We start from the raw sequence: 21,300 nt of genomic DNA on the forward strand, positions 1-21,300 counted from the left end.
GCTAAACGGGCATAGCAACCTCGAGTATGTTCCACTACAGCAGTATAATGCTACCAGCTCTTCTGGAATGCATTAATATTTAGATGGATCTACCGTAGATATTCCAGGCGGTTGATGAGTTGCTATCATTGAAGTCGTCATTCAAGCTCATCTGTGACAACTCAATATCTCGCCGAAGGACTACTCACATCTCCAATGTTTGTAAAGAACAGTACCAAAATACGTTAGCGCAGCCAATCGATAAACACAAATATGATGATGATTAACATTTGACGATGCCTTGTTACGTTCAGCAATACACTCTAGCGTCTTCTGTTCACGATCATCATGTACAATATCTTCAGTCAACTTTTCAGAAATCATTCTGTCATGTAGTTTACGAGCTTGTGTAGAATCTATGGTACCATCACGTAGAGCTCGGGCCCATCTCGTCCGCTCGTCAGAAGTCTCGTCACTGCTCTCGCTCTCTGAGGCCGATTGATCGAATCGATCGTGATTGACGAACTTGCGAAGGTGTGTGACGGCCTTCTCGAACATCACACCCTCCCAGTACACCTTTCCACACCCTCCACACACATAGAACTTATTATACAACTTCAATGTCATAGGTTGAACCTGGAATGATGATGATGATACTGAGCACCGATAGGGGAATCGGAGTCGACCTCATGCTTCACCATATCCTTGTCAGTGGTAACTATCCAATCCCTCGCATTGCAGGCAACACATCGTCCAAGGAGTGAATCTGGATCTACCTCAACCTTGAACTCCTGCATCACAGCATTGAGCTGTTCATCCATTGTGCTGCATGACTCTGGTAAGACGTAGCATCTGAATCATCTATATGTTAGCATCAACCCCCTTCTCTTTATCATCTTACTTAACCCCATTACACCATCTGCGTTTGCTAATCTTGGTTCGATAATTAACGACGACTGCTCGATGCTGGGTCTCAGCTATATATTCGAGTGTGGCAGGATCACAGGAGTCTAGCTCGAGTGTATCCACACCCAGACCACGTAATTTACGTACTAATCTGCCCATACCACCAGGGCATACGAGCTTCGGCTCCTCACCATTAAAGTATAATGACCAATCAATCTATCGATATACAATTACTCTATCATATTACTCTACTAAAGTCTTGCCTCTTCCTTGTCGTACTCTCCTTCCTCTCTTGTCTCGCCAGGCGTTGGGTTCCTCGAATTTCCAGCCTCAGCAGTATTGCGATAAGTAGATGAGCGGGCATCATCCATGGTGGCATTCCTTCGCCTATAAAATGAGGTGGACCAGTAAAGCACAGGCAGGCTCATACGGTGACGGAGAGTTGTCCGAGAGGAGAAGATCCTCCTCCTCAGTTGTATCGGATTCCTCAGCAGCGCCATCCGACACTCTGGACACTCCTAATGTGGGGATATTGTTTGCTGGGACATGGCGTCGCTTTGGTGCAGCGTCGGTATTCCACAACTGATCGTTACCAGACACTAGTCATAAACATGACGGTACGACTGACACTCACATCTAGACTTGGATCGATGCTGCTCTGGATTTTCTCAATACACTTTAGCAGTACAATAGCATCTAGTGATGCATACTCGACTTGCCGATAGGAGAGAGGCCTTCTACGCCAGTTGCTCAAACGCATAACTTTGGATAGTGGCTTCCCCAAGAAGTACTTCACGACTTCTGTTAGGCCTCTCTGATGCTTACTAGAACCCTTACGAGATGGTAGATAACTGTGATGAATGATGGTGTCTATTATGATAAGCACAGAGACACCTCATGGTGAGGATTACCCATCGACTAGATCATTGAGGTCTACTATCCGGTGAGGTGATGATACCCCACCCCTTGTGCCCTCCATGCCCGAGCTCCTCAGCACTCGTAGGTCACCAGCTATCCCAAACCCCACCACTATTATATTATTCGATTCAACCAGGCGTCCTGAACACGACGATCCTTGAATGGAATGGCTCTGATCCATATATACCAATCTCATCGATTAGACCCTCCTCCCCAGCATAGATATCCACAAGATACACATTGTCCGAGGTAGCGAGTTGGACGAGGTCAGCTTGGTTACATCCAGGATCCAATACCAAACGGAAAATGGACCACTCAGAATCCAGGCCGATGATGGTTCTAAAGGAGGGTTACATATTAAAAGACTAAGACAGCACCCTGTAGCTCACCGTTCGGCCTCCCACTCGCTAATGAGCTGTTTAAGTTCACTAACAGTTGTGATAAGGTGTACATCGCGGACTCCACGGCCTCCCAGGACATCCATGAGAGATAGATGATTCTCCTCCTCTCTTTGAAAGAACTATCAAATGAGGGTACGTGATGATCAGTAAAAGGAGTAATAATATAACTCAGATGTACCTTGCTATTCTCAGCATCATACTGAGCTTCCAACTGAGGAGCATCTTTCTCGAGTTCTTCTATCTGTTCCTTGATACTGCCCATACCATCCTCCCACTGCTTGACATCATCATGAGGGAAGGATCGATAGAATGCTATTGCCAACCAGGTGTGGCCAACGTCGATGAGCTGTTCACACCAGAATTGCTGTAGGGAGGGACGACCTATGTGTTAAAAAGTGAAGAATATGATCGAATGTATAGTATTACCCCTTAGTTCTGCAGTGCCAATATATGATTCTAGATCAACGTCTCCGCTAGAGATACACCATCTTATCCTTTTACGATAGTGTGCTTCGGCTACTGTGGGGAAGTCCTCTTCGGACATACCGAATGCCAGCATCGCTTTAACGGCTTGTTTTATGAGACCACGCTGTTCCATGCCTAAAGCAATAGGCACCGCAATAATACACCATTATGAAGCCCCAGGATCTCACCCTCGATGACAAGGCGTTGGATCTTAGGGAACTTGTCCCCTTTGAAGAGACGGGGTAGATCATCAGTTCGACCTTGTCCCAATAGACGGCTCATGAAGTCGTGCAGCTGTTCCTCTGGTATCCACTTATCTCCAAGCTACGAGGGTTACTCCAAATGATATCACAGTACCATGATGATAATGATACCCACCTGGAGGATTGATAGAGCTAATGCCGCCTCCCTGGCCTTAGCCTTATCATGGCTCATCATCATACCCAATATCCACGCCCTGCACAATACAATGCACCACATAGGCCTCCCCCTCCCTATTACTCGAGTATCTCATCCTCTAGGAGAGGCTCCAAGAGTTCCTCGCTGTCACCACTGCTGCTATCATGCTCATACGATTGTTGAGTGTCTCTCAACTTGAAATATTGAAGCCATGTCCGTAAATCTCTGCCTACTGGTACACAACCTTGTAGCACCTATATCTCCCCAAAGTTGACAAGAGATGGTATATTAAGAGCTCACAGCAGAAGCGGCCTGCCTCCTGAGATGTAGAGAGCCTGGTAAGACAGTAGTATCGATGCTACACATCATCACATTAACAAGGTGTCGTACCTAATAATGAGTCATGTACTCCTATCGACATACCCAAAAACTACTGCTACCTGTCCCTGGGCAGCAAGAGTAAGTGCTACTACCCACTCAGGGTCCACCTGGCCCCATGGCTTGAGTAACCTTGCCTAAGGATCATGCCGTAGAACCCAGAATATTCGATCATCCTCTATTCCTACTATAGTGCCTGGATTCTGCTTCCCTCGTAGACTCTTTAGTAGTAATAGTGCTGCATCACAGTCTCTCACCTTGTATGCGTGGAGGAGCTCTTCGCTCAGAGCACTATCGCTAGCCTGTGCATGGTAACTGCAACAAGCACCAATATATCCTCATGTCCCTCCCTATGGGTGACTACTTCTTGCCCTTCGTTAGCACACGGTGCTTATCGAACGAAATCTTCTTCTTCTTCCTATCATGTTGTTGCTTAACCCCAGGCCACACCCTATGATATATCTCTTCTCTACACTGGAGCGCCTGCACAATAAATCCTGGCTCCATTGTTCGAACGCCTCCATATTCATACCAGCATCGCAAGGAGTCCGAATGTGATGAGTTTTACAGGAGTGGGTGTCTGCTTATGATCAGACGTTGGTGTCGTACTCAACTCTCGTATCGTATATGTGTGATCAGACGCGGACATGTCAATATAGTGAACTTGGAGGGGAGCAGTTGAGGTAATATGCCCAATGATAATAGAGGTTCAAGGAGCTGAGAAGGTACCTCCCACTAACAACTCAAAACCCTGAGACTATCGTACGAACAACTTGTGGTAGGGATGATTATTTAATAAAATGATGCTAATGGACGATAAAATGTTCAGATTATTAGAGTTTTATACATCCTTTCTACTATAGCCAGATATTGCATCATCAATCTCGGCTTCAGTGAACTTGATGCGACACACTGGACATCTCACAATAGGGATTGTATTCTCATCAGGAGAGCCTATCAGGAACTGCTCCTCGCGCGCACGATCTACCATCGACTTGAAACTACAACAAAAGCACCGTATTGATTCAAGTCAGTAGCAACAGCAGTGGTAAACATGCCTAGAGGCACCACTAGTATTACCAGCATCGATGGAATAGTTCAGCACAGTCTGGAGATACACCGCATAATACGTCTTCATACGTTTCAATATCACATCGACATACCGGGCATCTTGGTTTACAACGCCAATAAGAGCAGTTCACTATGACCTGGGTGACACCACAAGATTTCTATGCATATCATATATATGATCCGCTTACGTTATTTTGGTTCTGTAAAGAGAACAGCTCCCTTCCAATGGGCGACTCATATAAAATATCATAATGCCCTGGTTTGAATAGGAGTATAGCATCCCAATGCTCATCTGGTCCCTTTGGAGCAGAACGGCCAACAGGTAAGAACCTACAACAATGAGCCGAGAATCAGAAAAGGACTATTAATGCTAGTTCAGCAAAGGTGAGTAGCCCTCTCCCAACCGCTGCTACTCGTATCTTTGTAAGGGAGTTCTCATATCACGATCCAGCTGGACTGCTAGGAATCTCACGTTAAGGGCCGAGGCAGCCAATATCATGGCAAGGGACTCAGCCTAAAGGAGGCTACATGGAGGCAGCGAAGACGAGGCTTCATCCACTACCTCTTGACCATCAGTCCTCACCTCTCTATCCAACCACTCATCGAAGGTTTTGGCGTTACTGCTGGCTAGAGCTGCCTCTGACAATGGCATACCGCCAACCTGAGGGGGACATGACTTAGCTCACGCATTAGCTCATGTATCAATACTTCCATGTCCTCGTTCTCTATAGCATACTCATAGGTCGCGAGTCGGACCAAAGCCACAATTCCGTGATCCATAGTCTTATCGTTAAGGACCTGATCAGGATATAAATAAGGTATCCTCATCGTATAAGCTTACCTCATTCCAAAAGTGGAGAGGACTATCGGCACTGGTGTAGTGGAGGAAGCCTCTGCCGACCCGTCGGCGATATCCCTCCTCATCTCTCTGTAGTAGACCGTGCCACATACCATCTACCTTCTCACTACGACGGGCTAGATGGAGTGCGTGATGGACAAAGTCGTGGAACTTGTCGATGTCCCCATTTAACTGAAGCGATACATAACCCATCGAGAATGCATTGGTAGAGTGGGTTCTTACAAGCATCCTTTCGACAAGTGTTGAGCCCAAAGCACGGTAAAAGCAGTTTCCATCACCACGCACTCTACGCCAGTGTGTTGCCTTCACCTGACCATGATGTAATGATAATAACCGATACCTTATCACCAGCTGTACATCCCCTTACTTTCTCAGCCATCAGTCTAATCTTTCGTTGGTGACCCGGTGAGTGAGGGAACTCCTCAGCAAGGGTTGTTAGAGGCTCGATAAACCCAAGACCATTCGCCTTTGTCAGCAATACTTGCTGTTGATCGTCATCGTTCTCAATTGGACCATTAGGGAGACTCATAGTAAGTAGTAATATTAGACAGTTATAATGATAAGCTACATAACGATGCGATAGATCACGGACATCCACAAGGCTCCGTCATCCAACGATACTCCCAACACAACAGAGCAGTGACTGCGGAGATAATAGCTATCCTGGTGTAAGTGATGGTGCCAGAGATGGGAGGTAGTATTATCAGTACAATCATTAACGTAAGAGTGTCACCAAGTTGCTACTCATACTGTGATTGATGATCAACGGTCTCATAACCCAACAAAGGCTGATCTATAGTAGTAGTAGTAGGACGTTTGTGTTAGCTAGTATGTCCCTAGCAAGCTAGAAGACATCTCAGACTCTAACGATCACTACGACTGTCATCAGCATCATCATTCCGAGAAAAACTTCGGCTATCCTCGCGTCTACGACTGGTACGATTCTCACTGTTACGACTGCGGCTACGACTGTCGTTACGACGGCGTTCATACGGAGATCGGGAACGGTCTCTGAGAAAAGAGTACTGTAGCATTGAATAGGGTACTGCAGCATCGCATACGAAGATGACGTATTAGATAACAAACATGACATAACATCTGACTTTACCTCGAGTTTCTCCTGTCTCTCGATGAGCCACGACGGTCTGCTCCTCCATAAGAAGGACCAGAGCTAGTGTAGCGACTATCACCGCCATACCGATCATCATAACGGTCATAAGAACGATCACCATAGCGTCCACCGCCGTATCCACCACCATAGCCGCCCTTGCCATATCCCTTACCACTAACAGAAGGACAGAAGGCATTGTAGCAGTAGAGCCATGATAGTGATACTTACCCCTTGCCATAACTACTCTCCTTATTATACATGGCAGCGGCTACTGTTATGCGGCATCCTTGGAATTCCTTATTGTCCATATCACGTATGGCATCCTCAGCATCACGACGCTCATAGAACTGATAGTAGGACTTGATACTCATAAACATATATAAGCAAGCTTACTCTGACGAAGCCGAACCCTCTACTGACACCAGTATATCGATCAAGTGGAATGAATACATCTCCGATCTCACCGAACCTGAACAGGATATGCTTATGGACCCATACCAAACATGAGTATCTCAATAACAGCAAGGGCAATATAAGGCAATGAGCCATGAGATAATGATACGCCCTACTGTGTGCAGCAACAGCAATCACCGCCGCCGTCGCCGTGGGACAGGAAAGAGGGACAGTCACAGGATAAGCCACAGCTGGTTATGTCCGGAAATATGACAGGAATACCAGCAGCAGCAGCCGCCGCAACAGCAGCAGCATCAGCGATGGATATTTATACTGCTCATAGGTGCATGATCCTCATGATGATCGAAAGAGATCTATGAGCCTTCTAAGCGTGTATCAGAGTTACTGCTGTGCACTGCTCTTCCAGAATACCCACCCGTGACTACTTCGAGAAAGCCTCTCGGAGATCATCCTTACGTACTCTCTCATCGATACCATCAACCTGAGATGACGGACAACCTATGGAATACTATTAACGATATGTCGTCATACCTTGATACTGAAGAGGTCGTTGAGCTGTCCAATATTCATTCTGCTATGAGCAACGACAAGGAAGAGGGGAAGTGGATACCAACTGAACTACGACTAGCTATTCCTGGTAGTCAGTACTACAACAACAACACAGAAGACAAGTGTTGAATAGGAAACTGTTGGAGTTGCAATGGTAGCTGTTGGTATGAGCGGGGATATGCTCAGTAGATAGTGTATTAGGAGAGTTGTTGATGATGATGGACTACATAAAGGAGACTACATGAGGGACACATAGTGTCGCCGATGTTGCTACACTGTAATACCTGGCCACTTCCAACTCAACAGGTGATATTCCAGTGAGATCCGGATAATCAATTTAAGTGGGGGCGATTACATGCACGATAAGAAGAACTACCACAACCATGACAGTACCCAGCGTGTACTACCAGCCCCCATCATGAACTTGATGACACATTATGCACATGACTGCTACATTATGTCTCTCTTGATGACATCAAGAGGGACATAATGTAGCAGTTCGAAAGAGCAGATGATCCTACAATTTGATTCCCCAAACAGGGGCATCGAGGGTCGATGGGCATTCGATAGTATCTGATATCCCTCCGTGGGTCCATGCTCTAGAGATCGGCAATGATCAATGTGTCACGAGGCCGGAGTAGATGAGCACCCGATCTCAAATCACTACACTTGCGTACGCCCAATCAATCGATATGTTTGGCATGTGGTCTGTAAGGCGAGGCACGAGGAGGGGCCGAGACCATACCGTCATCCTTGGGAGAACCTTCAGTGCTAGGTCTATAGATCCATGAGAAGAGGTAGCCTCAAAGGGTGTCAAAGTTGTGGTACTTGTCCCATCATTGATGGGCCATCAGGTTGAGGCGCATCGTCCCCGTGTACCTACTTTGCATGGTTATCGTCGGCCTGCTGCCGCCCCTCAAAACCAAACAGACATGCCTCGGGAGGACTTCCATAAGTTTATGAGGTTATCAGTCTCCTATTCATGTTGTTGAGGATTCGCACTCTTCAGAGGCCGACCTTGAAGATTTCCCGACGAGTTAGCTCACTTCCTTTTCACATGGGCCATTATACTATTCATGGCGTGTAAGTGTCGTCAATATATCTACTATTATTCACATTCACAGGTTTGACTGCAGGAACCATGTATAAGCTGAGGCCCGATGATTTCGATTGGATTGAGCAGGAAAGGTAGTATGACATTAGGTGCCGTGCCTTTATCTTCCCAGCAGATGAAAGGCAGAAGCAGCCAAGGCGCGGCTTGATAAACGGTTAGAGGCCCAGAAGACTGCAGCCAGAGCGATACAGGATGGTCAAGTATTTGGTGATGTACAGCAGAATACCTCTGATAGGTGAAGGATGCCCTATCGCATGTTTCATCGTTTGGAATAGACTGTTGATAGTTCCTCAATTGACGCTAAGACGACCGGAAGGTTTTTCTGATGCGTGTGTTATTGAAACTGATAGCTCTGCGTTGCGAGAATGACGTTACATCGGAAACATTACTCCATTACACAACACTCGTGAAATCACTACAAATTGGCGAGAATCAGAGAGCATCATCTCCTTGGTCCAGTGTTTCCTTATCTCTGAGATATCTAGACAGGCTACATGATCCAATTCTTTTATACTATGATACATGTACTCTGCGATATCGTTCTGTAATTGGAATATCCTCTGCATCCTCTTATCCTCAGCAGAGGGGTCTCGGTATACCTGATAACATCAATTCTGCTATTCATCACTCCACAACTACGTCACCTTCATATTTACAACTTCTCCTACTACCAATGGGTCCGGTAGTAGTGATAGAGGTAGCTCGACTGACTGGTGATCGTATCTACTCCATCACATATACCTGTGATGTCGATGCAGTGACGAGGTACTACGTTATCAGAGTTGCAATGCCATTCTCGAGGTTAACACGGCCAACGAAAAATCGACTCTTTGCTGAAGGAAACATCATATGAACGATACATGATACTTACCATGCATGGACATGTATGGTAGATCCTCATCATGGTCAGCGGCAACAGCACTGGCGTCTACAGTTGACTGGGCTGGTGATGTTCTTATGATTGAACTAGATATTGACATCAGAATGTTAGGACTGACGGTTAGTACGTATCGCTCAATGATAGCATTACGGTGATACAACCCTCTATCATTATGTTACTCCACATAGTAGGATCACTCGTTATAAGTGTCTATCCATGAATACCTCTATACTATCCATCCCGAATGGTCGTGGCACACGTCTCGTTGATCAAACTAAAAGGCTTCCTCATTCCCAAGTACGACTACTGACACGTCACACCGAACTCCATACCAATAGTGTGCTCGGAATGGTCGCTGAATATTCCATCGGGGAACTACTGTATTATACATGTTTTTCCAGACCCAGCATCCCCTGTTATGATGATCCTCAGCCGTATGTTATATCCATCCCTAGTTGAGATGGCTCACTGAGCATTACAGAGACTGCTGAGACATCCAGTGTACCCACCGAGTTGACCCCTACGACCCACCCCGACTATCATTCACCAACCTAAACCCGTTCATAACAGTATACCAGAAACCCACTACTATGACTACATGATGTGCCCCTGGCATCACTCTCCCTCAATTGCTCTCCTCTCTGGGATGCGTGCCTTACGACGGAGTTCCCTCAACTTCACATCAAACCTCACTCACTCCTCCCACCCTATACACATCCTCATACAGAAAGCTCCACCGTGGTAGATGATCACACTGTAATAGTTATGTTATAAGTTGCCCTCCTCTCGTTGTGAGCACGGGTTATCGGGATGATGATTGGTGATGATAGTGGCACAGCTGGCATGCGGTTGGGGTACATCAAGCCTACTGAGCCGATACACCATTGTACAGTGTCCATAATAGGAAAGATGTGACACGTCTTCGGGAGACCAATTATATCTATGAGGGACTTCACGAGAAGCATTGGACGGGGAACCACTATCCACTAATGCCTCCAGTTCGACATGTTGTTCAACCTGTAAGAGCATGTATGAATGAATATCTTCATGTCAACATGAGGTGTACGAGTATCCACTCTCGTTAGCTTCCACATCCATGAATCCCTGTCGCTCCCACATGGTCATATGCTGGCCTCAAGAGCATGTCTTAGCAGTTCGGATGGTTACTTGATGAATCGTCCAGTGAAGAACGTCAATGTGCTCTTTCCGCGCTCAAGGCGTCTATCTTACGTTGAGAAATCACTAAGTGAGGACGAGCTTGCAAGATCTCTATGAATTGGTCTATCCATTGCTTTGTTATCCATCTTGTGTTTGCATGGCGTTCTCATGCTTTGGTACTGGTGCAACATCAGAGGATAGTACGATGCGGGGCTACGATGGAAAATTGTACAATCTGGAGGAACACGACATCAATAGACATCACGAATCGTCGTCGCACAAAGGGATATCAAAACTCGAACAGTTAGCATCAGCAGAGCAATGTGTGTTCGATGTATATTCGGGTATATGTATGAACCAATGTAAACTAGGCATCGGAGAGACACACTGGAGGCGTCTTCTTAAGCAAGCTGGTGTATTGGATGTAATACCATCACTCACGTTAGTGTTGACTCATCACTATCTCGCCTGTGTCTCAGTTTGTAGGGTCATCGGTGGCCACCAGTGTGCATTGTCGTTGCCTCCTACCTGGTGGCATGAGGAGGATTAGACTCAAAGGTTTCCAGAGAGCTATAGCAATGATCGCCAACTATTGTTATCCCGTACAGAAAGAGGGAGAACACCGTCATGGTGGCAGTAGGACATTAGTTGACACGTAAGGTATAGGCAACTAGGAGAGTATGATATAGTGATTCTATGTAGATACATCCACTTCGTGAGGAAACACTTAAGCCCGTTAGTGTGTACATCGAAGATCAGCGTAGGGCATCAGTCGTCAGCCATATCACCCAACTTTGAAGAGTGTGACATTGCCGCAGACCTCATCTCAGAGTGGCGTAAGGATGATGGGTACATTTTGATTACTATAGTGATTACTACTTTTCTCAGGGCACATTCGAGAGAGTAAAACTTTTGTGACATCAGTAGACGCTATACCAGAACAGCACGCCGAAGTAGAGCATGCTCGAAGGTGTTCGGCTGAACAGGTCGAGGCTGTTCCGATGGAGGGAAGTCATGATGAAGCGTTGGAGCGGTATGGCCACGTGAGCCCAGTTGTGGTGGTACCACAAGGTGATAGTACCATCCATGATGCTACGGCTCTGTCCAAGAAGGATGACGAGAATCCTCAAGTAGCATCAAGGAGAGCAGTAACTCCGGTAAATTTCACTAGCAAAGCAGTTCTAGCGGCTGTCAAGTGGCGGAAAAGAGTACAACAAAAGAAAACTGAAAAACATGATGAGAAGGATGGGAACACACACCCTGCGGAATCATCATCTACTATGAGTAAAGAAAAAACACAGGAGTTTCATGCATGGTTGAAGGAAGTCTACGAGTAAGGTTGAATAGACGAGGGACGATGGTATCGCGATATTACCTAGGTATACATCAGCCTTCGAAGAGTGGATAAAAGGCCTCAGCTCCACTAATGATGCATATGATTATCTGGACAAGGCCTGTGGCATCTCTAGTGGTAGAGTAACCCTGACTAAACTACAGGCTGCAGCAAGAACGGCCAAGTTTACAACGAGTATAGATGCTGTGAATGTAATAGAACAATACACATAGGAGTAGATTCAGAATTGCTGGATCAGATCCTATTCTACTTCCTCGATATTGACGGAGCTGGATACATCAGTCGATCAGCTTTCGAACAATGGCGTACAGTTAGACAGGCTACCATTATGTCTTACATGACATTGTCCTAGTTCATTATTCTTGTCACCGATGTATGGCTTATCATGATTACTATCATTATCAATGCTTGCGTTAAGTAGTGATGGAGGATCATCAATTCTAATACTGTCATCGTCGTCGAGACAGAAAGCAGTATAATGAAAGCAAACACTACCCGTGTGAGGATACTATAAAAGCAACATGCTTCCTTGAGTAGTAGTATGAAACAAGGGCCATTGTTCATTTACGTTCCCAATAGAGGTCATCTTCTACATATCTATATCAGCCTTATCTCCAGCATGAGGTAAATCCTCCGTCGACTCGATGACAGGCACCTCCTGCTGCTCCCTTTCAAGTTTCGCTTCCCGAGCAGATTCTTTCTTCTCTTTGCGAATAGCCTGATGTAAACAGCTTAGAACGACAATATTAATAGAAGCCACCATTCACTTATTCCATCACATAGTTGGTGTAAGAAGCCCAGAGGGAGGTGGGAGGAGAACGAAATGCTACGAATAAGCACGTGCAATCATCCCAAAACATGGGAAACTTTAGAAATAACGTGCATGCTCTCAGAGCTGACTTCCAACAATACGTATATAATACAATAGGTCATGCCAATACACTTATACATGCAAACGTATTCTGACGTGCTAGCTGGAGACGCCCGTAATATGTATCGTAGATAATACACTGTGTGATAAGGTCAAACATGCTTCCGGATAGTGCGGATCGCAACATTCCCTATAACCCCTATCGGACGGAACAGTTATCTCTCCGACTCAGAGTTGTGCAGTATCTCTACTCAGATATCAGCGTTTTAATACTCAAGGGAATGTATAGAGTCATGGCAAGTGCCACAATGTTATTGCGGATGACTCGATAGTAGATACCGGTAACCCTCGTTATTACTCTTGATCCGCTTTTCTTCCATTCCCTACTCTTACGGAGCTTCTTCACCTTCTCATAAGACGTCTGTCGTGTTGCTTTAGCAGATCGGCCCATTTCTATTATGATGGGAACGTCTGAAGAATCCAAGGTATCCCCCCCTTCTAAGCTAATAGGCCCACCGAGTGCCCCTTAGCAACCCTTGAGGCAACGCTCACATATGGCCACACTAACCTACCATTTGGCCCTAACGTAAAATGTCTATCACAAATTTTATCAAATTTTTTTGTTAATTGATCCGCCTCTCATGACGCGAAGCGTGTCTCCAAAATCCAGATTACACCAGCTGGTAGGACTTCTACACGCTACCCAGCGACGCCGGTTCTATCGATCATTTACACCTCAACCAAGGCGTAGTAGTGACGTGAAACCGTTGAATTTTCGCCCACACGCGTGGAGACACGTGTTGGAACTTGTGAGGATAACACAGGCTGATCCCCCATTTCTCAAGGAAATCCTGACCGATCCAAAGTTCTTAGTGGGGGGGATGTTATCCTAGGTGGCACTTGATTGTAGTTACGGCCTTGTTTCAATGGGTGGCAAGAAAGGAGGCTCCTCTAAGGGAGGTGCTGCTAATAAGCACAAGGCTGGTGGGGCTTGTACAGAGGATGATCCTACATCCTCCCAATACAGAGTTAATGCATGTATCGTATTGGCTGAGAACTTCGATGAGGGATGCCAAATTGAGACCCTATTCGGTGGAGGATCTGAGGCTGATCGGATCGCAGGTAATAGCCATACACGTGAGCAGCATTGATCGACAGTATTAGTATATTCAGGACTCCTACCCTTGCCTGGTGGTACTACTTTACTTCAACATACTGTCGACTTAGCTTTGGACACTCTCCATTTGGGAAATGTGTACGTCTTATGCCGCCAATGCAACACAGCAACAGTAGAAGGGCACCTCACACGTAGCAAGAGGATGACGGTCCTCGGAGTGGCGGATACATGTAAAGGACATGATGGTAGGGTGGCCCAGGCTGGGAGGTCCTCTAATTAGGCTCCTCGATTTGCGAAGTACTCCGGGCATTTGGGTCTGGAGTAACTCAGTGTCCACTGGCTCAGCAGGACTTCCTACTCTTGAGAGGCGATTCCTTGGCAAAGCCTAGTGTCGTCAAGGTAGCAGTCATATTCGTAGTAATACGATAGAGATGATGTCAGCCTATATACGATAGTATACTGGAGTATCACACGTCCAGGAGGAAGGCGGCCAAATCAGAGTATCTTATGACCAGGATCTTTGTAACAGGGACCTCCTACGAGCAGCAAGCACATGAAACAGGATTGGTGTCTTAGGTATCGGCCTTAGCTGATTCAATGTCAAATGATGATATTCTAACCAACATCGTGATGGGTACTGGAGGTGCTGGGGATGCTAAGGGGCAGCTTAGTGATAGTCTCAAACAACAGAACATTATGACTGGCGAATTACTGCATTGGTCTGCTGGGTTAGACTCTGCAACGGTTAGACTATCTGAGCCTCTACTCCACTGGGGATTTGGCTCTACTTCCAAGTTCGATGAAATACGTTATAGAACGGGGGTATGAGTGGCAATAGGAGAATGACAGACTCATTGTGGGGATGATTATCAGGTACTAGGTGATAGCGCTCTAGGAGATGTGTTCTCCCCTGATGTATTCCGTCTACTGGAAGAAGAAGCTGATTATAAGTAATACGATGAGAGCATGGTTGGTCTCCTTCAGTTGGGTCTCAGATCGTTACGGGACGACCTAGTCAAACTGACCATAGGCGCGAAGTTTGATGACGGTGTATGCCCCTTCGGGATAGGTGCCTGCGTAGTACCACCACTCCCTCATCAACTAGTTCGAGCCACTACACCACGTATGACCCTGTTGTTGAGCATCACTCCGGTTATAGCATGCCTATAGGTACTTACTACGAGGCAGCAGTAACGATGATGCTTGAGATATCACCGAGGGATTTCCTAATTCCTTGGCCCAGTCATAATGTAGAGTCAAGACACCTGTTTGCTAGCAAGGACTCGAAATGCACTGCTGGCGAACACGGTGGTAACAGTCTCGCTGAGGTGATGGCAAATGCTTTTGTATGGGCCACTAACCTCGTCCCATTAGATTCATGGAGAGATAGCTTATATCGATACGAGAGCCAGGGTTGATCCATCAGCTAGGCTCCACCAATGCTATATTGCCCCTGGAGGTAGTAGAGAGTTGTTGAATAGTATGATGTGGAGCCCAGTGACTCTCGTGTAGCTACAATAGGAGCAGGAGTAGAGCTGGAAAGTAGCATAATAGGGCCGGATGTCGTTGTAGGGGCAGGGGCATCCATCAGAAAGTAGCTAGTTATCACCGACATCATCTTCGTGTGATAGTACCACACAGGTGCATCATCCATGCTCGATCGACTGTATCACCATCGACGAGCGTAGAATGTGTAGTAGTCTCACCAAATGGCAATATTATTGCATCGAACAAGGCGCATCCAGTAGATGGTGTCACCATTGGGACTCCATTGCCGGATACAGCTCAGGCACTTGCTAAAATAGAGGTACTCTCGGTTCTCTTGGGGATTTAGAAATTATAGTGTTGTTTCAGAGGCTCAACATCACTGATAAGATTATTGTCGTTTGTAGGCCGCTAGAGTATCAAGGGAGGGATCTATAAGCACCGAAGAGCCCACTGAGGAGGAGGAGGAGGATATAGCCAATTCATCATGTGGGACCGACAAAGCATTCAAGAAGGGTTTCAGGGCTGAGGTGACAGTACCATTATCATGCAGGACTACCACCACACCCCTATCATAGGTGTATGCCTTCTTCAAAGAAGGATGGTATGAGAAGCAAGATGTATCACACGTGTGTCAACAGCTTAGGATATACCGGACAACAGAGCAGGTAGTAGGTAGGGTACACGGATAAGGAAGGTGCTATCTAGTCCTCTCCAGGCCCCTCTATCAGAGCTATTGATAGCTACTGTATTGGCCCTTGCACGGGTGTGCTGTGAGGTCCTTGTTAGTGATAGTAGTAAGCCAAAACAGCCTGTAGTGGCGTCCTTCTATGAGTATTGGGATGATGCCTTGGAAGAGCTGTGAGTTGGGCTAACGCTGTTATACCATCTCCAAATGTGTTATTGTGTAGTTACTTGACGGATCAGACAGGCCTCTCTAAATGGTGGATAGAGGCTTTGGATAATCTCTGTGCATCCTGTCCACAGTATGGTCAGGACTTTGAGAAGGAGTGCTGTCTCTTTATATGGGTACTCTCATCATTAGTATTGACAACGACATTGTTGAGGGCAACTGTTGTATCTCAGGGGATGTACGCCAATGATTACTTAAGCAAAGAGGACCTCTTAGCATGGTGGAGCCGTGCCCCCGGTAGGTATCCTATGACCAGTAGTATCTCCTCCCACTGTCCCTCTGCAGATACATATCGACAGTTGCCCTTGATGGCGCAGTTGATTGGACAGATTGAGGAGCAATCCGACGATGATGATAGTGATGATGATTCTGAGGACGATAGCGACTCGGAGTAGCGTGCTTTCTGTCCCCCCCCTACGACCACCGGATAGTTTCACTGTGTTCCTGCTGCTGATATTGCTGTGTTATAGCTGTGGGTAAGCCTTCCATACTGTGGGTCTGAAGTCAGATCACCCGTCGACATTAGAGTCGAGACTCTCTCGGCAATGCTCTACCAGTCTTTGTTATACTCCCTTCCTTGTTTCCTATGGGGCTCGGCAGTGGGTCAGCGGTATCTAACAAACTATCTATCTTCGGTGCAACAGCCAATCTGGTTATGACATCCATTGGTGTTGGTATTCTCGGTCTCCCTCAAGTAATGGAGCAAGCTGGGTGGATAGGCGGCTATATACTTCTGGCCATCGCGGCACTTGCATCATTATGGATGGCAAAGCACTTGACTGATGCATGCGTGAGATACTCTAAGAACGGTGAATATCCATCCTACCAGCAACTTGGTGAACTCACCTATGGGGGATGGGGTCGTGCAGCTGTCATCATAAGCACTGATGTTTTCATGCTCGGTTTGTGTGTTATCCTATTGGTCCTTTTCGCTGATAACACAATGCGGATGTGGTCCGTAATGAACCAAACTGATTGGATACTTATCTACGCTGGTCTCATGTTGCCATTCGTATGTATCCGGTCTATGAAGATGATCAGTTGGCTATCGATGATTGGTGTATTTTCTGTCCTTGCTACTGTCATCGTCATTGTCATTGCAGGATTCTCCAGATTGGTCGAGTATATTGGCTCGATAGACTACTCTCTATTCAGTTTCAATCAGCTCGGAAGTGCTATTGGCACCCTTATGACATCATTTGGTCTAACTGCCATGATACCCTCGGTAATGAATAATATGGAGAAGCCCGATAGAGTTGGTACATCCCTCTATGGTGCTTTTGCTATTATCTTCTCAGTTTACATATGCCTTACCGTAGCAGGTTATGGTGGTTTTGGCAACTCTATCGCTCAGTATGGTGATATTGTTACAGCTATATCGGGTACATCATCTCCTCTCAATTCTCAGGGTTATGCCATAATAATATGCATCCTTATCCTCTGTGCTTCCCATTTCCTCGCACTCTTCTGCCCAGTCGCCATTGACTGCGAGAAACTTATTCCGTCTAAGGCGCCAAGGTTCACAGCCTACGTCGTCAGGACAGGTCTCGTCGGGATATGTGCGTTCTTCGCCACAGTCATACCTGGTGTTACGGACATGATATCATTGCTTGGATCCGTATGCGGCATGCCCAATGTAAGTTCCTCATCGTGGTTTATGAATGTACTCTGCTTTGTCTTCTGCCTAGGTTATGCTCCTGCCTCTACTCTTCTATTGGAAAGCCTGCCTTATTGACGTTGCAGGAGTGAAGGGCATTTATCAGGGACGACTCTTGCAATTTGCTGGGGAGATCTTCATCATAGCTTTATCCCTTTTCACCTTTGGATATGGGATGTGAGTTCTCCTCTCATCTTGCTAATCTAATAGCATCATCATTCTCGTGCAGGTATGGCTCGATCTCGAGTATGATGGAATCTCGGTAAATTCTGCAGAATGTGACGAGAGAGCCTGACGTTATCAACAGTTTCCCATCGGATGATCAGATCTTCTTGGGAAATACACCCTCCGATGATGATCGCAGCAATGTGTCATTGCTACTTATGTCGATTCTTGCATGTCATCTAACTCCCGCAATCTCAGTTTTTCCGATATTACTGTAATACGCCGAGACCCATAAGGTAACGTGTATCTGTTCTCATAATGTTTCTTCTCCTTCGTACTGTTCTCTAGTATTCGACTAATCATCATATTTCTTGCTCACTGGGGCGGTGTCGATCGTGTGCGGCTGCTTCAAGAGCTTGTTTCTGCTCATCAGGTGATCTGTTGAGTTATAGCTGTCATCGATTTTGAGTCCAAGATGCTATGTCATTCACATTTCACATTGAAGACATCCTTACTCCCAAATTCACTCCATTGTTTGAATATGCAGGGAACTAATTCGTGAAGTTTCTCCCTTTTCTCGCATCATCGGATTAAACACCCGCCTGCATCAGTTTTAGCGCAGTCCCAACCACTACATTGGGCGACTTCGATGCACAGATAAGCGATGATCATCCGGGAGCACCAATCTCCTGCTATGGATCAGTTTAACCACTATCACAAGGACCTTCTCACAACAGAACTAAAGATATCTGTCAACATGTTCAAGGGGAAGAATGTGGAGTGTGCTTCATTGAAGTAAACACTACTCGGTAAGGATATGAGATGATGCGGTAGATTGATGGGAGACTCATGGACGATAAGACCCTACTTAACGCCGGCGACAATAATGATGATACTTTGGCATGAACCATCGCAGCTCGCCTATCGCGAAGCCGATATGAAGATAATAATAACCAGCCCGTGTAAGAAGAGCAGCAATTTATCTACATACCACATCACCAAGTATCGCAAGCCGAGTTACCTCCAGATTCGGGAAATCATATCAAGATAAGATACGGAAGCATGTTGACAATGGTAAGACCAAGACATAGTAGCCAGTAATGAGATACAGAATGACACTACAAAAGGGCAGTTGTCGCCTCGAAGTTATCATGTAACAACAATTAGAAGTTGAGAATGATGGAAAAGTTGTTGCAGAACCACCTCCTTGTGTAAGTAGACGGTTTCCACTACGGTAGATAGGTTATCATCTATCATCCTTAATGAACGATGGTCAATGTTCGGACTAGGGATAGTAACGATACAAAATCCACTAGATCAGGCATACCGCGCTGAGATTAGTTATATCAACGGCGGTTGAGTCATGATGGAGCACAGGGCTGGACACACATGACGTTGGTGACGGAAAAGGGGAGCCTACCTTCCTCAGGCAACAAGGTGAGCTTGATACAAAACTCTGCTACAACTGCTGCTGCAGCAGTGCTGCATTACCGGATGGCGCCTCCTAGCACTCACTGATCACTCCGCAAGATGAATAAGAATCTTTGACAAGCGAACAAACATTGCTACACCACCAGAGACATTGCCACACCTCCAACGATATACCGACGATCCAACGACTATCTCCATACTCGTATCAGCGAGAAGAACTCGTAGTTCCAAAATACGGGACCACAAACATGCATGGGACAGAAGTCGTAGCGGAAGTCACGGCAACAGTGGAGATGTAAGCATAAGAGACAGTTGAACACGGAGATAGAGGAAGGCCTCAATACAGATCGACAGAGAATGATGATGTGCATCACCGTGGTTATACACGACAGTTGCTTTGGTATTTACAACTACATGCGAAACTAAGGTACGTGGTGACGAAAACATCTTACCTATACAACTGGCTTCATTCCATCACACATCACGCCGTCCACAGCAAGCATCATTGATGCTGAGGACAAGCATTATGTGAGTTAGGCGATAATAGGGCAAAAGGAAACTAGAAGATGCCTCGTAAACTGAAGCATCCACGATGCCTTTTGCCAGAATGGAACTCATCCTCGGTATAGTATGCCTGATAAAATATACTATTACGACTAGAAACTGCACGAAAGTGAGCGCTTCTTGTACTGATAGCGGTGGGTCCGGTTTTCACTAGTACACCCGAGCTCACCTTGAAACTTTCCACAATGAAAACGTTCTCCAAAGATCCACTATCCCCTTCCACCTCATCAGCAAAGGATATAGAGTGCGATTTGGACCCATCATGTATTAAGTGACCTGTTGTTAGCATGATAGAAGGCAAGAGCCTATGAGGAGGATACCTCGTCTATCCATCCTGCCACTATCCACACAATCACCTGAACTACGCCGCAGGATTCCATCACTACATATCGACAAGGATGATGCTGACGATATAGGACTCTGAGGAATGCAAGATGTGTGGGAGTCTATCCCCCAAAGCACTGAGGTCGCCGCTCACGCGTGGGGCATCCATCTTCCTAGACCACGTGGTTCCACTACTATCGAGTTTGCATGAGGAAGATTTGGAATGGAAGTTGAAAAGCATTCAGGTTGCCTTGAATGGATCAACTGTCAGGGTATGATAATGGGCGAGAGCCCAGTCGTGCGACGCCCCTCCAAGCATGCTTGGTATTCGTGATGCAGGTGGAATGATATGTAAGGGCGAGCAAGCGATTGAGGGTGGGACATCAAGCATATCATACCTACTCTGCCATCTGCATGCTTCACGCGAACCACTTTCACGTACGAATTTGACCGCGCGCCACGAAACTCGAAGTTTGTCGCGCAGTGGACACTGCGGCATCGTTGTTCGACTACGTTGCTCTCATGCCCTCACGTGAGTATCTCTGGAAAGGCATGTATTACTCAATACAACGACGACAAGGAGGCATAGATCTATGATGGAACAGTGTACTGTCTTATCGTCATAGTAATTGCAGTCGTACTATGGCTAGAGAGAACCCATCTAAGCATCGACCCCCATACAGAGATCTACCCCAGTCTAGAGTGTTCGGAGGCTCATAAAAGATACTTCTCAAGGATTACGATACCGTGGGTATCGTTCCGGAATCATTCTTTTAGTCGGCCATATTCCAACAGAGACGAGAGAGTACATGTGGAG

The 21,300-nt window shown here is 46.2% G+C and overlaps 5 protein-coding genes across 7 annotated transcripts; 2 read left to right on the forward strand and 3 right to left on the reverse strand.

Moving 5' to 3' along the window:
• Window positions 1–175: 175 nt before the first annotated feature.
• Pmar_PMAR002368 (hypothetical protein) lies at window positions 176–4,113 on the reverse strand. Its single transcript, XM_002765323.1, has 19 exons — window positions 3,979–4,113; window positions 3,811–3,929; window positions 3,635–3,761; window positions 3,509–3,583; window positions 3,369–3,458; window positions 3,171–3,322; window positions 3,048–3,126; window positions 2,858–2,993; window positions 2,631–2,804; window positions 2,383–2,585; window positions 2,193–2,323; window positions 1,991–2,142; window positions 1,797–1,944; window positions 1,520–1,736; window positions 1,316–1,467; window positions 1,149–1,272; window positions 881–1,101; window positions 666–831; window positions 176–615 (listed from the first exon to the last, which is right to left on the reverse strand). The coding sequence occupies exons 1-19, from the start codon at window positions 4,093–4,095 to the stop codon at window positions 181–183; spliced, it is 3,018 nt and encodes a 1,005-aa protein (XP_002765369.1). The 5' UTR covers window positions 4,096–4,113; the 3' UTR covers window positions 176–180.
• Window positions 4,114–6,039: 1,926 nt separating this feature from the next.
• Window positions 6,040–7,521, reverse strand: Pmar_PMAR002369 (serine/arginine rich splicing factor, putative). Its single transcript, XM_002765324.1, has 6 exons — window positions 7,433–7,521; window positions 7,327–7,382; window positions 6,881–6,956; window positions 6,716–6,834; window positions 6,485–6,661; window positions 6,040–6,387 (listed from the first exon to the last, which is right to left on the reverse strand). Exons 1-6 carry the CDS (start codon window positions 7,469–7,471, stop codon window positions 6,240–6,242), a joined length of 615 nt encoding a protein of 204 aa, XP_002765370.1. The 5' UTR covers window positions 7,472–7,521; the 3' UTR covers window positions 6,040–6,239.
• Window positions 7,522–13,753: 6,232 nt separating this feature from the next.
• On the forward strand, window positions 13,754–16,737 carry Pmar_PMAR002370 (hypothetical protein; the record flags this gene model as incomplete). The annotated part of the gene is made up of 16 exons (XM_002765325.1): window positions 13,754–13,949; window positions 14,001–14,189; window positions 14,225–14,343; window positions 14,521–14,766; window positions 14,818–14,894; window positions 14,940–15,067; window positions 15,115–15,272; window positions 15,319–15,403; window positions 15,457–15,538; window positions 15,586–15,751; window positions 15,837–15,959; window positions 16,008–16,097; window positions 16,148–16,290; window positions 16,341–16,458; window positions 16,516–16,579; window positions 16,628–16,737. The coding sequence occupies 16 exons, from the start codon at window positions 13,754–13,756 to the stop codon at window positions 16,735–16,737; spliced, it is 2,094 nt and encodes a 697-aa protein (XP_002765371.1).
• A 181-nt stretch (window positions 16,738–16,918) lies between these two features.
• Window positions 16,919–18,535, forward strand: Pmar_PMAR002371 (Vesicular GABA transporter, putative). The gene is made up of 3 exons (XM_002765326.1): window positions 16,919–17,978; window positions 18,031–18,176; window positions 18,229–18,535. The coding sequence occupies exons 1-3, from the start codon at window positions 16,929–16,931 to the stop codon at window positions 18,263–18,265; spliced, it is 1,233 nt and encodes a 410-aa protein (XP_002765372.1). The 5' UTR covers window positions 16,919–16,928; the 3' UTR covers window positions 18,266–18,535.
• A 446-nt stretch (window positions 18,536–18,981) lies between these two features.
• Pmar_PMAR002372 (hypothetical protein) lies at window positions 18,982–20,754 on the reverse strand. 3 transcript variants are annotated; one of them, XM_002765327.1, is made up of 6 exons: window positions 20,638–20,754; window positions 20,480–20,579; window positions 20,329–20,435; window positions 20,048–20,229; window positions 19,585–20,005; window positions 19,069–19,543 (listed from the first exon to the last, which is right to left on the reverse strand). In XM_002765327.1, the coding sequence occupies exons 1-4, from the start codon at window positions 20,722–20,724 to the stop codon at window positions 20,155–20,157; spliced, it is 369 nt and encodes a 122-aa protein (XP_002765373.1). In that variant the 5' UTR covers window positions 20,725–20,754; the 3' UTR covers window positions 19,069–19,543; window positions 19,585–20,005; window positions 20,048–20,154. The 3 variants fall into 3 exon arrangements, with proteins under 3 accessions (XP_002765374.1, XP_002765375.1, XP_002765373.1); XM_002765328.1 differs by having other exon boundaries at window positions 18,982–20,005; XM_002765329.1 differs by having other exon boundaries at window positions 18,982–20,229.
• Window positions 20,755–21,300: the final 546 nt, after the last annotated feature.

This window comes from Perkinsus marinus, assembly GCF_000006405.1.
Source record: "Perkinsus marinus ATCC 50983 genomic scaffold scf_1104296975548, whole genome shotgun sequence".
NCBI lineage: Eukaryota > Perkinsozoa > Perkinsida > Perkinsidae > Perkinsus > Perkinsus marinus.

Excerpts from the sequence above, each read along its gene's own strand:
- Pmar_PMAR002369 (XM_002765324.1), bottom strand. The coding sequence starts at position 7,471 with ATGAATATTGGACAGCTCAACGACCTCTTCAGTATCAAG. Across the intron at positions 6,662-6,715 it reads GAGAGTAGTTATGGCAAGGG|TGGTAAGGGATATGGCAAGG; the intron begins GTAAGTATCACT and ends TCCTTCTGTTAG. Across the intron at positions 6,388-6,484 it reads AGAGACAGGAGAAACTCGAG|AGACCGTTCCCGATCTCCGT; the intron begins GTAAAGTCAGAT and ends CTCTTTTCTCAG.
- Pmar_PMAR002371 (XM_002765326.1), top strand. The coding sequence starts at position 16,929 with ATGGGGCTCGGCAGTGGGTCAGCGGTATCTAACAAACTATCTATCTTC. Across the intron at positions 17,979-18,030 it reads CCGTATGCGGCATGCCCAAT|GTTATGCTCCTGCCTCTACT; the intron begins GTAAGTTCCTCA and ends TCTTCTGCCTAG. Across the intron at positions 18,177-18,228 it reads TTCACCTTTGGATATGGGAT|GTATGGCTCGATCTCGAGTA; the intron begins GTGAGTTCTCCT and ends ATTCTCGTGCAG.
- Pmar_PMAR002372 (XM_002765328.1), bottom strand. The coding sequence starts at position 20,724 with ATGCTTTTCAACTTCCATTCCAAATCTTCCTCATGCAAACTCGATAGT. Across the intron at positions 20,436-20,479 it reads TGGCAGGATGGATAGACGAG|GTCACTTAATACATGATGGG; the intron begins GTATCCTCCTCA and ends TGCTAACAACAG. Across the intron at positions 20,230-20,328 it reads TCATTGTGGAAAGTTTCAAG|GCATACTATACCGAGGATGA; the intron begins GTGAGCTCGGGT and ends ATATTTTATCAG.
- Pmar_PMAR002368 (XM_002765323.1), bottom strand. The coding sequence starts at position 4,095 with ATGTCCGCGTCTGATCACACATATACGATACGAGAGTTGAGTACGACA. Across the intron at positions 3,584-3,634 it reads AGCAGAATCCAGGCACTATA|GCAAGGTTACTCAAGCCATG; the intron begins GTAGGAATAGAG and ends CATGATCCTTAG. Across the intron at positions 2,994-3,047 it reads TAGCTCTATCAATCCTCCAG|CTTGGAGATAAGTGGATACC; the intron begins GTGGGTATCATT and ends TAACCCTCGTAG.